Here is a 15,824-nt window from a genome sequence, read left to right as displayed (position 1 = left end):
CTATGTTATATACCAATGGATTTTTTGTTTTTTGTTATTGCTTTGCTAAGTAGATATCAACTCTTACTAATAACATAAACTCTATATAAATTGGTTATATTCATTTGTTTTATTTAAAGGATTAGAATCAATTTTTTTGAACATAATTATTATTTTAACAAAAAAATTTAATAAATTTATCAAATTAGTGAGAGAGAAGGAAAGATATTTAATATTATTAATCAATTATTAAATTCAAGTGAATAATTTATGAGCAAAAATTAATTTAATCCAGAAATTAATTAATAAGATTAACGAGGGCTTATTTATATAGAAATTCCTAAGTTATTTTACACCGGAGGTGATGATATAGAAGGAATATTGCATATATCTTTAATGAAAGAGTTTAAAGGTTCTTTCTTGGCTATAAATCTGTTAGGTATTGAGGAGACTTCCTTTACTGATGTAAGTAATTAAAAAAGGAAATAAGCTAGCAAGTAATCAGTCATAAGTCCATTCACAGGGTCTAATGTATTCCTCAATTTAACAATACCTCTCTATGATTTTTCCAATGGTGATAAAACTAAAGAATTTGTGTTAAAGCCAGGAAATTGGTCTATTCCTTTTAAACTGAATACTACTTCAGAATTACCTTCCTCTTTACACTTTAAGAACGATGAAGAAAACTACTGCTTTATCAGATATACATTAAATGCCTACATTTTTCCAACTAACCAATGCGATTAACCAATTTAGGGATCTTAAGAAATATGTTTAAGGTAATCTTCCTTATTGACTGATGATGAGTTTCTTGAAAATGAATATGAAAGAAGCCCTCGCTAGTGTTGTTTCAAAACTGGTAGCTATACTCTGCAAGCAAATATTAATGCTGTAAATTTTATAGGTGGAGAAACTATATAACTTGTTTTATTAGGAGACTTTACTAAATTCACTTCAAAGGTGGATTACATAGATGTGTCCCTTGATGGCCGTTTGTGTATAAAATCAAAAACTCCTCAATAAATAAAGAAATATTTTAATTTATACTCCATTTAATACGAAATAAAAGTGGAAAACAAAAAATGTTAACAAACTATTAATATTAGCATACCTAAGAATTCTCCTTCATCTATATTAAGTGAACTGATAGAACTTTAATTTAGTGTTAATGCTAAGGCAATTACAAGCACATGCTTTGTTGAGCCAAGTGATCCTCTAAATTTTAACATATAAATTAACAGTAATGAAGATTACAACGATTCATTTAATAATTAATAATAGCTCCCTTAAAATTGGTAGCCAGAAGTCCTTTAAAGATAGATATTTGATAGCTAATAAGCCATCGACTTTTAGAAGATTTCTATTTAATTCTTTTCATAAGATCAAAGTAATATTAAAAATTAAAAAACTATGGAAGAACCTAGAATGAATAATCCCTTAGTTTGATTAAAAACGCAATCATTATTTAAGCTACTTATTATAATACTTATTTTATAGTATTTATTATATTATATTATTTATTCTGTAAAAAAAAAAAAAACACTTTACTAGAACAAAAACAATATAATATGAAATAGTATGCTATTTTTAGATATATCAAATAGAAATGAATTATTAATTTTCTATTTAAAATTCTATTAATCAAAAAATTTAAATTTTCCTTTAAAATTATTAAATTTAAAAAACAAACAAAAAATTATTTGATAGTTCGAATCGAATGAATAAATAAATAATTAAATTGGTATTTTTATTTTTTAAAAACAGAGATGTTGAATGAGCTTAAATAAATAAAGAATAATAGTTAAAAATAATTTTATTTTTTGTAAACAGATTTTAGATTTAAGATAAAAGCAGTGTATTAGTTGATACAATTCATATTCAGAAGAAAAATACTGATTTTTAAACCATATTTTATAATTCAACTTTAATTTAAAAAAAAAAATATTTTTTCAAAAAATTTCACAAAATTATCAAAAATAGTCATAAATAGTGCAAAATAAAATTTGAAAAACTAAACAAAGGTTATGATTTAAGATATGATAAATTATTTACTTTACAATTTTATTTTGTTTTTTTTTAAGTAAAGAATACAACTTATTTAATGACATGATATTTAATTAAAACTGAAAAATATTCATTTTTATTAAATATTACTTTAACATTCAACACATATCCGATTACTTTTATTTCTTTAAGTTTTATAGAAACTTAAGCTTATTTAATGGTTAAGAAATTAATTAAAATTCGAGCAAAATTGCGAACTTTGCATATATAGATAGATTTCTTTAAAAAAGAAATGCATTTTTGTCTCATTAATTTCTAATTTAGTTGAATATTTTTAAAAATAAATAACTTTCAGAATGGGAAATAACCAAGCAAATTAAAAAGAAAATTAAGACTCATAAAATGGAGTAATTTTTATATAAATTCCAAAAGTAAACTATGCTAGCGGAGAGCTCATAGAAGGAACTCTACACATTTCTGTTTTATAGTAGTTTTAAGGAAACATACTTACAATTTGCTTAGAAGGAATAGAAGAAACACATTTTACTTATGCTGTATAAATAGTAAAGAATGGAACATATAGATAAACCTACGATAAAATTGAGAAACATGTAGGAGAAGGCTCTAAAGTATTTTTAAATTTAGCTGTTCCTCTCTATGATTTCTCTAACGGAATGAACGATGACAATTTTATGTTGATGCCAGGGCAATGGTAGATTCCGTTTTAAATATAAACATCAGCAGGTTTACCTTCTTCTTTTAAATTTTAAGATGATGAGTCAAATTATTGTTCACTCAAATATACGCTAAAAGCTTTTATTATTCCATCATCTTCAAATGGTGAAAAGATTTAAGGATCATAAGAAATCTCTATTAGATAATAAGAAAAAAAAGATAAAAAATAAGAACTACCAAATAATTAATTTACAAGCGAACCTATTTATTGTTGCTGCTCAACTGGAAGCTATCACTAAAAGCTTTCTCTAGATTAACGCTACTATACTCCAGGTTAAACTATTTATGCAACTATAGACTGTGATTTTAGTAAATTTAAAGAAAAGGTCAGCTCAGTTGATATTTCATTGTATGGTAATTTAAATATTAAAAGCACTAGTGATCCAATTAGGAATAAATATTTTACTATGCAATCAGTTTCTTATGAAGCTAAAGTAGAAAATAAAAAGTGTAAGTAAGTTGTGAGAATCGATATTCCTGATAATTATCCTACATCAATAAAAGGACAGTTGATCCATATTTAATTTTACATAGGTGTTACACCAGTTATATAGTCTTGCTGTTTAGGTAAAGAAAGTCCTTTAGATCTTTAAGTTTATATAAATCCAAAATAAGGTGATAATTTGCCTGAAATGAGATAAATAGAACGTCCTCTAAACTGGAACCCTGAAGTATTGGCAGTTTAGATTTTTAATGCAAAATAGGCATCTAAATTCTAAAATAAAACATTAAATATATTTAAAGGTAAAAGAAATAGAGAAGCTAAAGCAAATTAAATGCATTAACCTTAAATGTAAAACCCTTTACTTTGATTAAATTAATTATTCAAATATTGATATTTTTTTTAAGTCTTAAATTTCTGTTCGTTAATTTATTTAATAATTTTTCAAGATCTATCTCTATCTTTTAAGTAATTTGTAAGAAAGATAATAATATCTAATAATATTTTTTCATTTCATAGAATCTAAAATTTTTTAAAGAGAAGCATTTAATAATTAATTTAAACATATTATGTTCCTGCAATTCCAATTCCACTTATTTCTAAGAATTTTTAATCTGAATTTAAATATTTTATTTTTTTCAAATAATAAATATTTTTGGCATTAAAATTATTATTGCAAATTTATCTATTGCAGCATATGTAAGTATGATAAAATTTTCAATTATTTTTAAATTTAAGATCATTTTTCAAAGCTTTTTTATATTTCTAATTAATCAAACAAATTATTATTAAAGAATTATCTTTAAGTTAAAGATCAAATAAGAAGAAGCTATTTTAAATAAATAATAAGTGGAGGAAATAAACATATAATATATCAGAAATATCCTTTTTATATGGTAAAGATTTGTTACTTATTTAATAAAGAATAATTAATTTTAAAAATAAAATAAAAAACTCAATATGAATAAAAGATTAGCAAGAAAGTTTTCTAACATAGAAGACATCAATTTTATTGAGGAAGAAATTCCTGAAGAAAACATTTAAAAAAAGTTGTTTAAATCTTAAAATGTATAATCGAGTACTATATTACCTTAATCAACAAATCTTGATTCAAAAGATGAAATAGAAATAAATATTAAAGGCTAATTAAACACAAAAAAATTTTAATCAGTATAAAAAGCAATAATGTTGAACATAGAAAATCAAAATATTTCAAATAATGTATAAGATTTAATGAAAAAATTTAATCCTCCATATTGTGCAAATTGCAAAAAAAGAAGAGCTGATAGAGTATGTATAAATAATAATTGCGGTTTTAGAAAGCTCATGTAATTGATATGCAGTAAATGCCATACCAAAGAACATTAAAATAGCTAAGAAAAATCAGAAATTGATGTAGAAGAGTTTTTTATCAAATTAGCTAAATTTATAAATTAAGAAGCTAATAATAATAAAAAGAATGAATAAAAAACAGGTATTGATAGCTTAAAATTAGCTTTGGTAGATATTTAAAATTCTAAGTAGAAACTAAACTTATTAAAATAGAAAATTTAGAATGAAATAGATTCTAATGCTTCTCGTTAAGATTTATAAACAGAACTATAAAATGCAATTGTAAATTCATTGAGTTTATGTGATAGTGAAAATATTTAATAACAATTAAATAAAGTCAAGTAAAATTTAATTTTTAGAAGTAATAAGTTCATATGGAATAATGGAATAGAAAAATACAAATATTTTTCTTAGAAAATTTAAGATTTAGAAGATTTAAACATGTAAGCAAATAAAAATATAGCAAAATCATTACTAGGTACATATGACATTGATTTAACTTAACTGAAAATAAAATTGTGTACTTTTCTTTCATATTCTATTGATAATTTCAATCAAAAGATAGAAATTAAATCAAACAAGTAAGGATAATTAGAAATTAATTCAAATTAGTTTGATTCTTTAAGCTATATTATATAGACTATCCTCTATTAAAAGATAAGAAATATATTATGAGATTTAGGTTTGAATAAAACCAGCCATTCTAATTATGCGTTGGACTAATGGAAAAAAAAAATGTTGAAAGTTATTTTTTAAGTTCAAATAATCACTAAAAAAATTTTATGAACTTTTATTATGAAGAAGATGAAGATCAAAGTGAATATGAAGATAGTGATAGTAATGATATGGAGGAGGAGGAAGAAGAAGAATATGATCAATGGTAATAAGGAAATCCTTAAATTTATTATAAACCTAGTAAATATACTGAGGATGATAAACTAAATAAATATTGTCAAAAAGGAATGGAAATAGAAATGAGAATTGACTTAGAAAATAATTTTATAGATTTTTATGATTATCCTCAAAAAAGGTATATTAAAACCTTAAAAGAACTATTTAAATTTACTGAAGAAGAATAGGAATATGTAATAGTTTTTTAATTTAATACTACATTTATATCAATTCAAAGTATTTAAGAATCAAGTTATCTATAGGAAATAAAATGAACTAAAAGTTTATTTAATTATATATCACTATATTATTACATTTTTATTAGATATTATATCACTATATTATTACATTTTTATAAGTTTATTTATTTTTTATTAAATAAATTTTTTTGAAATATTTTTAAGTAAAATTTAATTTTAATAAATAACCTGAATTAACTGAATAGCCTAAATAGCTATAATTTTAATTAACAAACTAAAAAATTAAAACAATGTCATATAATTTTACCTCTATTAATCTTAGATTTATAAAATAAATAAACAAATTTCATCTTCTCCCTTAGAAGGGGGTGAATAATTTATTTTAATTTTAGAATTTAATTAATATTTTATGTTTATCTCAAATAATTTTGTAAATAAAGTATTTTGCTTTAGTTTAAAAAAGTATTAAATTTTTTTTAAATAAAAGACTAAAATTCTTTGAAAAATTATAAAATTTGCTTGCTTTTTTAAATATTTTATATAAGTAAAAGATTTTGTTATATTTTATTGAACATTAAATTAAAATTTTGGTTATTTCACAAAAAAGAATTGATGGTCATTATTTTGTTCAATTGTTATTTAGAGTTGGTAAATATTCTTAATTAATTTTATGAATATTTATTTTTCTTAATAGTATAGACTTAATTAATTTAGCAAGCTTTTTTAAGACTAATCACAAACAAAAATCTTCCCTTAGGTTTAAGGCTTATGGATCATTAGGATTACGAAGTTTTGGGAAGGAAAAGGGGGAAATTTAATCCCTAAATTTATCTTAATAAAAAGATTTTTGAGATTGATAAGGCTCAGCTTAAGCATATGCAGAAAATGGATATGCATGAAGTCTCAAAAGTATAATTAAAAATTTAGTGATATTATAAAAAGTGTTGAAATAAAAAATAAAAGCTAGTTTAAAGGATATTGAAGAAGGCGATAGCTAACAGAGAAAATGATGATGTGACTGTTTTACTCTTTTACTTTAAGGACTTAGATTTCATATAAAAGCTTTCAAATAAATTTGATGAGCAAACATTCTTGTAAGTAATTTCACATATAACATACAAAAAATATTCAAGAAACGAATTAGTTTGCAAATAAGGTGGAGTTTATTATGAAAGTTATATAAAAATTATAACAATAATTCATCTAATATTTTAAATAGGTTAAGTAGAAAAATAAATGTATTTCATATTAGATGGGAAAGCGTGTGTTAAAAAATATGATGTTATTGAGTATGAAAAGAGAGATGGAACTTTTGGAATAAGAAAAATATGTTTGTTAAAAAAGATGCTATCAAAAGGTGATAGCTTTTGTCGTGAAATTTTGAAAGGAAGCAATTATGATGAAACCAAATACTGCTCATATTCTGTAAGCAATTTAGATTAGATGTTAGAATGTGCAGTATTGAGAAGAGATCATTATCTTGGATTCAAAATATCTATGGAAATAAAATAAGAAATCAATAAAGTCAATTTGATTCAAAGCTCTTGCATATTTAACTATCATTTAAATCCTCGATAATTAAAGGCTCTTAGTTAAAACTTTCATCTCAAAAAGAGTTTTTGCAATAATATTATTTACAGCGAAGGAGATGAAGCTGATGGAATTTACATAATAAAATCTGGTAGATTTAAAATATAAAAAAGCACTAACTAAAATTATAATTTTGAGGATTTAGACGTTAATAATTTTAAAATAGCTTAGTCTAAAAAATATTCTGAGGTAAACTAAAATGATTAACATTTTATATTTTTTATTAAATTGATTATTTGTTTTATGTTTTTAATTGCTTTTAATAAAAGATTGCCCTCTTAGAGGAAGGACAGTGCTTTGGAGATGAAGAGATTTTTAAGAATTATGATAAAAGAATTTTCACTGTATTATGTGATACTGCGGTTGGAGAGTATTTCTAGATATCAAAAAAAGATTTCTTTAGAGTTTTATCTTAGTAATTTAAAGATGAAGATTGGAAAGAGCTAGAAAATGCTTTTCAACTAAAAAATGAATGGAGAAAAGAAAATATAGCTTAAATATAAAAAGTCAAATAATAATTTGTAGAATATATGGGTGCTCCTCCGAAATACTCATGTGAAGCTAAATTACTTAGATTAACTATGAGCAACAAGAAATAAGTCAGTCCAAAAAATGAAAGGAGCAGTTCTCCTCTTTCTAAAGAAGTATTGAATACACAAAATATTAGCTTTAGTGAGCCTTAAAAAACATTTGAGCTTACTTAAATCAATAATTTAGAATAAAACTCAACTAGAAACATACCTCAAAGCACTCAAATGAATACTCCTACCTCAAATAGGTACTTAAAAAAGGTAGATTAGTACTTGCAATAAAAAGATTTATCCTATACAAGATAAAAAATTGATACTGATTATGGATTCTACAGAAAAAGTGGAGTGAAAAGCTCTCTTGGAAACAATGAAGAAGTGGAAACTAGACATAATACAAGTACTTCAATGAGCAATTAAACTTCCAATTAATATTTAAGCAACCAACTTAAATTAAAGAACGAAATAATACCAAGAAACATCAGAAGTTAAAGTGTGCAGAATGATAATAATTTAGTTAAAATAGGCTAAATGTTTAAAAGTGGGGGAAAAGATAATTTTTAAAATACAAATCTTTCAAGAGGAAATTCACCATATATTTAAAATTAATATCCTCATTAGAAGGAATTGATATTGCCAGAAATTAATTATAAAGAACACAGCACAATAGATATACGCTTTCGTCATCCATCTCCCTTTACTAAAAGGTTCAATCCAAGTAGTACATCAGGAAAAACACAATATAAATATGGTTTTGGATCAGCTATGCAGTCTCCTACTGAGCTCAAATCAATATAGTATTATGATGGAACAAATAGTAAGAGAACTCCAAGCCAAACAAATTATAACTAAATTGGAAATTATGCTCAAATGACTAGCAGGACTAATGTAAGTATGTAATATTAGGATGGTGATATAAAAGGCTAAAGTCCTTATAGATTGGATGAAATCTCTAATAAATTAGGAACTAGTGAATATAAATAAGAAAATAAATACTCTATGCCATTAAAAAGAATGGATATAGCAGATATAACTTATAATAAAGCCATAATTTTGAAGACCAAAAACTTTACAACTGATGAAGAAAAAGGAAGAGTAATAGCATTTGAAGGCTCTCACTTTTTACCTACAGAACTAGATAGCAACTATCTAGAGAAAAAAGGAATTATTAAAAAGAAAATTGACCCTAAAAAAAGGGAATTAGAGAACTAACAAAGTATGGAAAAAGGAAAAAAAATATTAGAAAATTTTATTCTTGGGTACCTGATAAAAAAGAAGAAAGCCTAAACTAATAAAAAATAAAATAGAGATGGTAATGATGATAATATTGACGATACAGCATAGGTGTAAATGTACAACTTTCCCTAGGGTAAAACAAATACATAGTTTTATGGGAAGAGTAAGAACAAGCTAAAGAAAAGAATGCACTCTAATGTGTACAACGAAGAAGCTCTAAGCCCTTAGCCAGTGCCTAAAAATTTTGTAAATATATAAAATAGTAGTTTAGATAAGTAGAAAGAAATTCTTTGGTCAAACCAATAGCTACAATTTTCTGGAATATAGGCTAAACCCAGTCTTAAGGAGAATTCAAATCAGATTCCTTTAATAACTCTAGAATAATCTCCTACAAAATTAAGTATATAACAAGATTCAATAAAAACTAAAATTATATAAGACAGTGTCATGTCAGAATAACCAAAAAAGTAGTCTCAAAAATCTATTTTTACAGGAAAAACATTTAATCAAAGAAAAAACTCTAAATAGATGATAGATTTTTGATTTAGACTAAAAAGTAAGAAACATAAATAAATACAAGTTATTATTTTTGAAATTAAAAAGCAGTAATTTATTTAACCTTTACCTAAATATTCAACAAATAAATTTTACATAAATATTTGTAAAATTTAAAAAGCTAAAAAAAAATATTAGAATAATAAGCTTTCTAATTATTAAAAAATACTCATCAAATAGTATGTTAAATAAACTTATCAAGTAATTAATAATAAGTAGAATCAATTCAATCTTTAGTTTAAAATAAAGAATAAAGAATAAACTAAGAATTCATATTAAATCTGCACAAAAAAACCATTTGAAATTTTTATTAATAATAAAACAAAATTGTAAATTATTTGAAATGCCAATTAAAAATAGATAAATAATTAATAAAAATAAAATATATAAATTTGGAGAAAGAAAATTATTTTTTTGTTTAAATTCAATTTCAAAATATAAAATTTTTATTGTTTAAAATTATTTTTATCAGTGTTGTATTTATTTGTTTTAAAAGTTGTTAAAAAATATTTTATTTCTAATAAATTTTCAAATTTCAAAATTAAAGGAAGTAATCAATGATTGGTTGATTGTATTTTCTCATACATATTTACTGCTTTTAACTTTTATTTATTTTTTTAAATTTTATTTGAAAAAATTGAAATTTTAACTTTACTTCATTATTAGTTAAAATAAATATGCATTTTTTTTCCAATTTTTCTAATATTAAATAATATGGATCAATTTTTGAAGTGATGCTTCAAATACTTTTAACTTTTTATTTCTAATTAATTTTTTTTGAATAAATAAATGCTAATTTTTGAAAATAAAGAAAGGGAACAAACAAGCAAACAAATATTAAAGGTTTTTTTTAAATATCTGTTAATTTTTTGAATTTTTTACACTACTGAATATATCTTTAATCAAAATAATCTTAATTCAGTTGGGAATAAATAAAGATAGCTATACTTCAAAATTTACTGCATTTTAATCAAATTGAAATTAACAAAGCAAGCAATTATTTAAAATTTTCTTTTTCTTCATAGACAATCAATGATAATTATCAACGAAATACTTGATTAATAAATAAATAGAATTGTTATTTAATTTTCAAGGAGATATAATAAAGATCCTAAGCAGTAATTAAAACACAGAAAAAAAAAAAAAATCAAATTTGATTTGATTTGACACTGCTTTTTTTTTGATAAAGAAGCAATCTTAAACGAATTACAAACGAAAAGAAATAATTCAAAAAGAAATAAAAAATCTATAAGCAAAAGAATTAAACAAAAACATTAATTAATTGATATTATTTATATTATTAAAAACAGTTGAAGAACTAGTAACATTTAATATAATAAAAGAAAGAGAGAAAGAAGAAAGCTAATTAGCATCTCTAACATAAACCCATTTTAATCCAAAAAAATAAAGCTATTCAATAAAAAAATGTAAAGAAATAGACCTGGGTTGACCAATATAGAGACTTCCAATAACTTAATTGGGAACACGATTCCGCTTTCAGCTGGATATCCTCCTCATACAACTACTTCTTATAATGGAGGATTAGGAGCACCTTCTTTGTCTTTGCAAAGCAATAGCAGTAATTTTTATAATTAATCATAAAAGCTCCACATAGAAAGCGAGTCAGTACGCTCAAGTTATAATCCTCTCCGCATATCAAAAGGAGGTGTAAACTTTATATAATCCATGACTCCTGAAGCTTCTTCTACTACCTAAGGTGTTTTTGGATAGAATATAAACTAAGCTTAAGGAAATAACTTTGGTGCTTAGCACTTCTAACATTAGCATAGATATCAATAAGTAGCTATGTAAAATTAGAACTAATCACATGGAAATCATTAATAAAATGGAAATACCAATAGCAGCAGTTCTTCATATGAGCAACAATTCTCTAGATAATTTGGAAACGCTTCAAGTAGTTTAAATAAAGACTAAAATAAATCTGAAAACTATTCAAATACCTAATAAATACTTTTGAATACAAGTAGCGGCAATTCAAATGCAAGAAATAACTCTCAAAAGTAATAAACTAAAATTACTGGCAAGCAAGGTGATAATTTATAAAACTCTATGAATTTTACTCGTAACTTCTAGCAAAATACTTCTACTGCCAACAGCAACAATAACAGTAATCACTTCCAAAATATAAATGGAAGCTCAGGCAATACTTTAAATTCTAACATAAACAAACTCTCTATAGATACTTCAGGAGAAACTCGTCCTTATAGCGCTAATAACTTTACTTCTTACTCTGCTACAAATTCATCTGCTCCTATGTTCGGCACAAAACATTCTTTGATTTCTTCTTTAAATGGATTGATGACTACCAAATTCAATGAAAAGGCTTCCTTAGAATTTTAGTCTACTCACAATTAAATGCAACTATAATAATAACAGTAACCATCATCTTCTACCTAAACAGGAAATATCCCAACACTAAATACATCTTATTAGCGCCATAATTTAACAAATCAGCACTTTGCTGCTCATGGATCTGAAAATAACTAATAAGCAAACTATAACTCAAACCACAATCATTTATCAAATAACCTTTAAAGAAACTCAAACAATAACGGAAATAATTAGTAATAAAATATTAGGGATGAATCACCCTCAATTAAAGCTAAATAAAACAATTATATGTAGCCAAGCAGCATGAATGGATAATAGTAATAGGTGTCATAATCATAAGGAAATAACTCTTTTATGAATGGACAAAACAGTAATAACTAATTCAAAAAGTAAGTTGGAGCTTCTATAAATCTGAAAGAAGGATTTGCTTCATATAAATAGCAGGAAGAATAAAAAAGACTCTCTAAAAGCATATAAGGACATGAAATATAGAGAGTTATTTAATCTTAATAAAATTAACAATTTGCTTAGTAATAACCAAATTAACCTTATCAGTAACAACAGTAATTGTAAAACCAATAAAAGAATAGTCAAAATAACGAAAACATCAACCCTTTAACACAATAATCATAATAACAATAACAGCAAATATAAAACAACTAAATTAAGAAGCAAGTTCCACTTTAAAACTCTTCTTAGGTTTCTACAAATCAAAATTCAACTTAAATTTAACAGTAAAATTAAGCTGCTATGGATTAAAAGTAGATGTTAAAAGCTTAACTAACATAGAATGTAAATGAACCACTTATAGGAAAAACTGAACCTCTCCCTAACCACGAGCCCACTAAGTGTTCTTTCAAAAGAAACGGAATTGTTAAAGCAGTAATTAATTATACGATTGATTATTTATTTATTTTATTGTTAAAGTTAAAGTCTTTAATAAGATTTAAGTTTACAATTTTTAATTAATTAATTGAGGAGTTTAAAAAATTTTTTTTACACTCAAAACAAGTAACAAAGCTTTTTATTGAGTTTATTAATTTATAATCAAATTCAAATTTGAATTAATAACTTAATTAAAAATATCTTTAACATTAAAAAAATAGTATGCTGCAAACACAAACTAAGGTCTAGTCAGAAATTATAACGAAGATAGAGTTTCTATTATTTTAAATATCATGAAACCAGCTTCTCGTGCTAATGAGCAGTGGCCTAAGTGTTCATTCTTTGGAGTTTACGATGGTCATGGTGGTGTAAACTGCGCTGATTTCCTTCGTGATAATCTCCACTAATTTGTAAATTAATTTATTTAAAATTTCAAAAATTAGCCATATTTAAAATGTGTTTGAATATATTTTTGTTTACAAATTTTTTAAGTTAATTAAATCTATTTTGATTAATTTTCTTTTTTATTAATCAAATGAATTTTAATATTGATTTTATATTTTATTTTAGGTGATTAAAGAAAGTAGTTTCCCTTGGAATCCTAAAGAGGCCTTAAGAAATGGCTTTGCAGCTGCGGAAAAAGCATTCTTAGACCTTGCTTAGGCTTAGGAAGATTAAATTGATCGCAGTGGCTCTTGTGCTATTGTAATATTGATAGTTGGTGATACCTGTTATGTTGCCAATGTAGGAGATTCTAGAGCAGTGCTATCTGGAGAGTCTGGTTAAAAAGTTTACACTCTTTCTCGTGATCATAAGCCAACAGATGAGTTAGAATAAAAGAGAATCATTCAAGGAGGAGGAAAAATTTATCAGTAATAAAAAATAAAAAAGTTTAAAATTACATAAAATAACATTTAATCTAATAAAATATAGAACTCATGCTACTTAAGTTAAGCAAGGAACTGGAGATTAAAAGGCATAGACTTAACTAGTCGTTGGACCCCTCAGAGTTTTCCCTGGAAGATTATCTGTAAAAAATTATATTAAAATATTTACATTTCTTAAGCTAATTTGAATATTAAGGTTTCAAGAACATTTGGTGACATTGAAGCGAAAGTTGAGAAACTAGGAGGGAATCCTAATGTTGTCATCTCAGAGCCAGAGATTAAGTCTTTTAAGATTACTGATGATCATGATTTTATTGTTTTGGCTAGTAAATTAAATATTTTTAGAAAATCATTAAATTAAATTAAATACATTTTAGAAAAAAAATCATTATTAATTTAAATATATTTATTATCTAAATAGGTGATGGTGTGTTTGATAAAATGACCAGTAAAGAAGTCATCCAAAGTGTTTGGAATAATGAAGAAATATCAGAAAATATTCACAAATAATGCAGCGTGGCTGTAGAGAGTATACTCCGTGATTCTCTCAATAAGAGATCACTAGACAATGTCACTGTAGTTATGATAGCATTTAATAATTATAAAATAAAGCTTTTTGGAAATTAAGAAAAAAAGAATAAACCAATCCTTGAGGAACGCAAAAACTTTTAACAACCTGCTTTAAACTCTGCTGATTATGCTTCTCATGGTAATAAGTTAGAATATTCATCTGTATTAAACTAAGGCAATAAAACTGCAACAGCTTCTTCTTCATAACATTACAATGGAGATTTCAATAAATTTTCAGATAAAGATTTTAGAAAATCTTTGAACATTACTCCAAGTAACAGAGCAGCAGCTGGTGAATTATAATTAAGAAAGAAATTTAAAGAAAACTAGATTTATGGAAATAATGAAAATTATTCTTATATGAATTCAAGTACAAACAACGGAAACAATAACTTCAACAATAATTAAAATAATTAACCCCAATCATCAAACTCTTCATAAATCAGTAACACTAATTCTGGAAATCAAATTCACGCCCAATTCAACAAGTTGAGACTTTTAGATTAAAAAATATCTGAAATATCAAACAAAGTGAATTAATTCTCATCTTTTGATAGAAAAATCAATAGCAATAACAGATGAAATAAGTAATAAAATCATAATTAATAGATAGTTTTTTGAAAATAAAGCATAACTAACTATCTATCAAAATTATATTGTTGCAAAGCGACCAAATTAAAAAAAATAACATATAATTAAAAACTTTAATATAAAAAGAGCAGGATTTTAATATTTATCTAAATCCAGCTAATTAATTATAATATAAATTTAATAAGTATTAAAAATTAATATTGATAAATAAAAATAAATCAAATTTATTTTCGATTTGCAAGAAAAAAGCAAAAATAATTAAAAAAACAAACATAAATTTGAAACTACAAATATAAGTAATTCATTAAGTAAATAAGAATTAATAAAATTAATCAATCAAATATTAATTAAGACTTTTATACTAACAAAGTAAATATTTTTATAATTATTTGAGTTATATAAACAATTTAAATTATCTTAACTATAATCACCATTAAAATTTAATAATATTTGCAAAATAATTACTTTTATTAGTATTTCTATATCAATTATGTAAATATTATCATTGTTTGATTCATTTAAATACTATTTATATTTTATATTTAACCAAATTTAACTACTTTTTTATTTAATTCCTTCCTTTAAATTTAATTGAAAAATAATTTTTAATTATTTAAAATGAAAAAAACTATGAAAAATATTTAACTTAAAAAAATATTTTTGGAAAACAGTAAGTTTACTTACAATTTTAAGTAAAGATAATATGTATTTAGTGATTTAAATAATTGATATTAGATTGTTTAAAGCAAAAAAATATTGAAAACATAAGGTAATAACTTAATACTTTAATGATTTTTAAATAAATAAAATAAAATAAAATAATTGGAATATGATATAAAATAAATATTATCGTTAAAGAATAACGTAATATTTCATCTCTATTAAAATAAGTGAATTAACAAGTGATAGATTTTAACTGATTAATTAATTGATAGATTTATAAATAATATTAAAGAATAAATACAAATAAAATTGATTAATTAATATGTTGGTATCATAATTAGTTCTTTCTTATTAAATAATATAATACTATAATTTTAACTTTAAT

At 23.6% G+C, this 15,824-nt stretch overlaps 5 protein-coding genes across 5 annotated transcripts; all 5 read left to right on the top strand. All coding sequences in view use genetic code 6, as the record gives it.

The window, feature by feature from the left end:
* Positions 1 to 249: 249 nt before the first annotated feature.
* TTHERM_00196490 (arrestin) lies at positions 250 to 1,425 on the top strand (the record flags this gene model as incomplete). The annotated part of the gene is made up of 1 exon (XM_001017303.1): positions 250 to 1,425. The coding sequence occupies one exon, from the start codon at positions 250 to 252 to the stop codon at positions 1,423 to 1,425; it is 1,176 nt and encodes a 391-aa protein (XP_001017303.1).
* Positions 1,426 to 2,339: 914 nt separating this feature from the next.
* Positions 2,340 to 3,530, top strand: TTHERM_000196489 (arrestin; the record flags this gene model as incomplete). Its single annotated transcript, XM_012797918.1, has 1 exon — positions 2,340 to 3,530. One exon carries the CDS (start codon positions 2,340 to 2,342, stop codon positions 3,528 to 3,530), a length of 1,191 nt encoding a protein of 396 aa, XP_012653372.1.
* Positions 3,531 to 4,120: 590 nt separating this feature from the next.
* TTHERM_000196488 (hypothetical protein) lies at positions 4,121 to 5,658 on the top strand (the record flags this gene model as incomplete). Its single annotated transcript, XM_012797917.1, has 3 exons — positions 4,121 to 4,970; positions 5,132 to 5,522; positions 5,622 to 5,658. The coding sequence occupies 3 exons, from the start codon at positions 4,121 to 4,123 to the stop codon at positions 5,656 to 5,658; spliced, it is 1,278 nt and encodes a 425-aa protein (XP_012653371.1).
* A 693-nt stretch (positions 5,659 to 6,351) lies between these two features.
* On the top strand, positions 6,352 to 9,479 carry TTHERM_000196487 (cyclic nucleotide-binding domain protein; the record flags this gene model as incomplete). Its single annotated transcript, XM_012797916.1, has 4 exons — positions 6,352 to 6,492; positions 6,547 to 6,739; positions 6,803 to 7,362; positions 7,443 to 9,479. 4 exons carry the CDS (start codon positions 6,352 to 6,354, stop codon positions 9,477 to 9,479), a joined length of 2,931 nt encoding a protein of 976 aa, XP_012653370.1.
* A 1,437-nt stretch (positions 9,480 to 10,916) lies between these two features.
* TTHERM_00196480 (serine/threonine phosphatase 2C) lies at positions 10,917 to 14,767 on the top strand (the record flags this gene model as incomplete). Its single annotated transcript, XM_001017302.2, has 6 exons — positions 10,917 to 12,725; positions 12,950 to 13,138; positions 13,299 to 13,600; positions 13,662 to 13,758; positions 13,812 to 13,941; positions 14,037 to 14,767. 6 exons carry the CDS (start codon positions 10,917 to 10,919, stop codon positions 14,765 to 14,767), a joined length of 3,258 nt encoding a protein of 1,085 aa, XP_001017302.2.
* Between the last annotated feature and the right edge of the window lie 1,057 nt (positions 14,768 to 15,824).

The sequence above is a fragment of the Tetrahymena thermophila genome, assembly GCF_000189635.1.
Source record: "Tetrahymena thermophila SB210 genomic scaffold scf_8254617, whole genome shotgun sequence".
Taxonomy (NCBI): domain Eukaryota; phylum Ciliophora; class Oligohymenophorea; order Hymenostomatida; family Tetrahymenidae; genus Tetrahymena; species Tetrahymena thermophila.
This window is presented reverse-complemented; position numbering and strand designations above follow the sequence as displayed.